This window comes from Ananas comosus, linkage group 2, assembly GCF_001540865.1.
Source record: "Ananas comosus cultivar F153 linkage group 2, ASM154086v1, whole genome shotgun sequence".
In the NCBI taxonomy this organism is placed as follows: Eukaryota; Viridiplantae; Streptophyta; class Magnoliopsida; order Poales; family Bromeliaceae; genus Ananas; species Ananas comosus.
The window spans coordinates 2,726,017-2,731,196 of NC_033622.1; the positions used below are offsets into that span (position 1 = coordinate 2,726,017).

The following is a 5,180-nucleotide window of genomic DNA, read 5'->3' on the forward strand; positions in this document are numbered from 1 at the left end:
TTTTCAAGTTTTTATTTTTTGTTGTTAAATAAATATTTTAGATAAAAAAATTTAATTAATTTATTGTCCACTTCTGCATCTTTTGATATACAAAGGCTATGTTGGGCGTCGCATATGTTTTTTGTTTTTTTAAATAGGCCACGTCAGTTACCTTGTTTGTTTTTTATTTTTTAATAGAATTTTATATATCAAAAGATATAAGAGTGGATAATAATTTGCCAATAATTTTTTTATCTAAGGTATTTACTTGACAACAAAAGATAATTGAAAATAATTTTTTACTTGACTGAATACATTACAAACTAACCAACTATAATAATAATAAAAAATTCGAACACAACAAATTATCTAGAAATAATGTTATGAAAAATTTAAAAATGACAACGATTGCCAAAAGAGGCCTACTATTTTTTTTTCAACCTTCTTATGTTATAGTATAAAAATTTTTCAATAAAGCAAATACAAAATATATAGAACATCAATTTCGAAGTCATTAACTTTTCATTAAATAAACAATAACTAAAAAGTAATTTTTACTTGAATCTTAGTTCAACTAGGGCATACTTGCTTTACCAAAAGTAGAGGACATGGAGTTATTTTTAACCGTAAATATCCTCCTTTGCTGTTTGATTTATCGTGAATTAAGATTCACCCATAACTTAATTATCCAAAATGCGGTAACTAACTTCGCCTTACAGCCAATTTGTTTCACCGAAAGGTGAAGTTTAGATTGAAGTTCATATTGTTGAGCTAATTAGGCGCGGACATGTTGTATGCTGGTACTCACTTCAAAAGCATTTATTCGGTCCTGCACCGGGAGCACTGGAAAAGTTTAAAGGAAACCAAATCGCGCCAATTGAAGGAAGTTACAGTAACCGCAAGCAGTTGCATGCGGTTCCGATCGGCTGGAGGTGGTCCGGGATATCAGGAGATAATGGCCGATCGTGTAAGAGCAATAACTCATCAAGGGGGCAATCTATAAATAGGGTAATAACGCCCTAAAAAGGGTTCTTTTTCCCTGTAAATAAAAGACCACCCTTATTTCCTCGCAATTTTCAGCATTTTCTAGGAGTAGTCTACTTGTAATTTTACTGCTTTTCTCTAGGAGTTGTTCGCTAAAGTAGAATCCTGGAGTCTGTCTGCCCCACGAGCATCACTCTATTGTAAACTATATATCTGTCCTTGTACTTCCCATCAGTCAATCAGAAGAAAGTCTTTTCGGCTCTTCCAGCCGACCACGTATTGTGTTGCTTTAGCCATTCGGCTTTTCTCCCGGCCTAGTTTTCTGACCTGCTCTGTACACTTGGCTCATTCTAGCCGTACCGAACAGATAGTAGTGGTTTTCGAATCCGGCTGGTTCGATCCCTCGTCAGCCGAATCGCTTGATCTGTCGAAGGGCGCAAACTTCGAGGGTCACTATCCGCAGCCGTTCCTCACCCCGACGCACTCCCCGGGGAGGATCCTTGACTGGGTCAAGGGTCAAAAAATTCGGCTACCAACACATGTGAAAATTACGTTTCTTCTGTGTTTATTTGTATAACCGTGGAACTAAAGTTTCTCAAGTTTTGTTATTTGTTTTATAAGAAGTGAATAGTATAAAAGCTAAATGTATGAGAGTATTTTATTATTTCTTTCCTCCGCTTTTTTGTAATCTACTTTAAAAAGTTTGAGTTTCGATCGAAAATGAAGTTACGATAAATGAAACAGCAAAAATGGACATTTATGATTGAAAATTTCTTTTACTCTTTTTCACTTTCGATAAGACAAACATACCTTAGACGGTAGCAAAGTTAATTACAAAAGAGGAAGAAATTGAAAAAATAATAAAAATTTAACTATAATTTTTTTATCCTTTATATGCTAGTGTAAAATTGTTTGATGAAATAATAAAAAACAAAATAACTACAAACAAACAATGATAATAAAATTATACTTGAACTTGAGTTCAACTTAAAGTTCTTTTTAATCTAAAAACTAAAAACAAGTAAAAAAACAAGGCCAATTTGCATCAAAAATCCACTAGTTTTGCGCTTTTGCGAAAATGGGCCACATTTTTTAGTTTTGCAGATTCGGGCTGAATTTTTCAGCAAACTGACTAAAATACCCTTTGTATCTTTTTTTCTCTCCTCTTTTTTTTTTTCTCTCGTTCTTTTTTTCTTTCTCTTCCCAGAGAGCGGCGGAGGCGGAGGCGGAGGCGGAGGCGGAGGCGGAGGCGGAGGCGGAGGCGGCCCGCTTCGGTTTTGTCCGGCGCATTCTTACCCTCGCCGGCGTACCCCCCACCTTCCTCGCCTCCAATCTTGCCGAGGCCACGCTGTGACTTTTTTTTTTCCCCTCTCCGACCCTCCTCCACTGCCTCCGACGACGACGCTTATCTTACCCTCTCTCGCCCTTCTCGCCCTTTCCCTCTCCCTGCTCCTTCGCCTCCTCCGCCGCCTCCGACGACGACGCCTCTCCGCCGACATCGGCACCACGAAGGTTGCTACGGCACTGCAGCCTCGGACCGGGGGGTCTTTAGTAGCGTCGCCGCCGGCGCCGTGGTCGTTAGCGGAAAGATGTAACAAAAAAAATTACAGAAGAAGAAAAAAGAAAAGAATAAAGACAAAAAATTATATAAAAAGGAAGAAGAAAATGAAATTGCACTGTTAAAATAAGATTACACTGTTTTAAAATAAATTTGTACTAATGAAAATTACACTACTTGATATAGAAATTACACTTTTTAAGAATGGATTTTACACTCTTTAGGCTAACGTTGCACTATTTAGGAGAATTTTGCACCATTTTTTTTTCTTTTCTTTTTCTCTCTCTTTTTTTCTTCTTCTTCCGCTGTTGCCTCCCGCCCACCCGGGCCGAGGTCTCCTCTAGCTTCGAGGTTGCGTACGACCTCACCCCGCTTCGCAATGTCCCGCCGCATCCTCACGTGCTCCCGCTGTGAGATCAGGAGCGCCTCCCCGTGCGAGGCTGATTGTGCCGCCACTCTCCTGTAGACCTTGCCGCGGAGGTCGCCAGCAACGATGGCGGCCTCGCCGTCCACGGCGACGGCAACAAAGTACCCGCTGGCGGGCTTCGGGGCCGCCAACTGTCCCGGAAGTCGCCGAGCTCGAGGAGGCTCCTGACAACAAGGGACCTCGCCCCGGGCGGGAGGCAGCACCGGAAGAAGAAGAAAAAGAGAAAGAGAAAGAGAAAAACAAAAGGAAAAGAAATTGTGCAAAATTCTTCTAAATAATGCAACGTTGGCTTAAAGGGTGTAAAATTCATTCCAAAATAGTATAATTTTTATATCAAATAGTGCAATTTTCATTAAAACAGTGCAAATTTGTTTTAAAACAGTGTAATCTTATTTTAACAGTGCAATTTCATCTTCTTCTTCCTTGTTATATAATTTTTTGTCATCATTTTTTTCTTCTTCCTTCTTTTATAATTTTTTTTGTCGCGTCTCTCCGCCAACGGCCACGGCGCCGGCGACGATGTTGCTAAAGACCCCCCGCTCTGAGGCTGCGGCGCCGCAGCGACCTTTACGGCACCGATGTCAGCAGAGAGGCGTCGTCGTCGGCGGCAGTGGAGGAAGCGAAGGAGCAGGGAAAGGGAAAGGGCGAAAAGGGTGAGAGAGGGTGAGATAGGCGTCGTCGTCGGAGGCAGTGGAGGAGGGTCGGAGAGGGGGAAAAAAAAAAAGTCGCAGCGCTGCCTCGGCAGGGTCGAAAGCAAGGAAGGTGGGGGTTGCACGGGTGAGGGTAAGCATGCGCCGGACAAAACCGAAGCGGGCCGGCCGCCTTCGCCCCCGCCTCGGCTGCTCTCTGGGAAGAGAAAGAAAAAAAAAACGAAAGAAAAAAAAAAAAGGAGAGAGAAAAATATACAAGAGTATTTTGATCAGTTTACTGAAAATCCGGCCCGAATATGCAAAATCGAAAAAGGTGGCTCACTTTTGCAAAAGCGCAAAACTAGTGAATTTTTTATGCAAATTGGCAAAAAAAAATCCTAAAGTTATTTTAATTTAAAACTAAAAAAACACTATTCTAAAATAGGACATAGACATACATCTTTAGTATCTTACACCTTTTTATCTTAAGTCTAGAAAAATTATTGGATTTTTAGTTAAAAAAAAAAAAAAAACTTGACAAGACAAGGGCCCATTCTTAACCGTTGGATGAGGGAGTTTAATAAATTTCCAACCCTATTTATTTAAATAATTTAAAGTTTAGAAATGTAAATGCGAAGTGGTATTATGAGGGTCTCCGTACATTTTTCACCATAAAACCCGCAAATTCTAGGGCTGTCGACCCCTCTTCTAGGGTTTACGCCGCGCTTGTTTCCGAACATCGAACCACCGCAACAATGGTGATCCCTCCTCTCTCTCCCCTTCTTCTTCTTCCTCCTCTTCTTCTTTATCTTGTTCTAATCTTATCTTGGATTTCCCCTCCGTAGCCGTCCCACAAGACCTTCAAGATCAAGAAGAAGCTGGCGAAGAAGATGCGTCAAAATCGCCCTATCCCTCACTGGATCCGCATGCGCACCGATAACACCATCAGGTAATTTTTGGGTCTCTCTCTCTCTCTCCCTCTCTCTCTCTATGAGTGTTTTGATCTCTAATTGGCATGATTTTGGTGTTTCTCAGGTATAATGCGAAGCGGAGGCACTGGCGACGCACGAAGTTAGGGTTTTGAGGTCTCCATGGGTGATTCTTCCCTCTTTCCTATGCGTAAAACTAGGGTTTTTGGTTGCTTTGACTAGCTTCTTGAATCCAAGTGTCTAAATCTGGTACCAAGGAAAAGTTGAATTTAAAATATTCTGATGACAATGAGCGCAGGATGTATGATGCTATTTTGAGTTATTATTTGGATCTAAAGAAATTAATCTTTCTTTCGAAATGAATTGGTGATCTTGTGAGCTTTATATGTGATATTATGTCTTTCTGGAAGTATATATTGCATATATATAGTAACTTGTCTACTGCGCGAGCACCACTTAATTCCTCTTTGTGAACTCTGAACCTGTTTGATTCTGGGATTTTGCGTGCAATGGGTTGCTTTAACAGCAATAGCTGAGTACGTAATCCTTTCTTAAACGATAGTATCAACATTATGGTGTATTTTATTATCAAGAGGCGTGCTTAGAATGCAATATCAGATTAGGTCATCAACCTTGTAAGATATAGTTGGTCTTAGCAGTTAGTTTAGTATTGC

General features: G+C 40.5%; 1 protein-coding gene across 1 annotated transcript; it reads left to right on the forward strand.

Moving 5' to 3' along the window:
* LOC109706533 (60S ribosomal protein L39) lies at nt 4,206-4,890 on the forward strand. The gene is made up of 3 exons (XM_020227441.1): nt 4,206-4,335; nt 4,423-4,526; nt 4,613-4,890. The coding sequence occupies exons 1-3, from the start codon at nt 4,333-4,335 to the stop codon at nt 4,659-4,661; spliced, it is 156 nt and encodes a 51-aa protein (XP_020083030.1). The 5' UTR covers nt 4,206-4,332; the 3' UTR covers nt 4,662-4,890.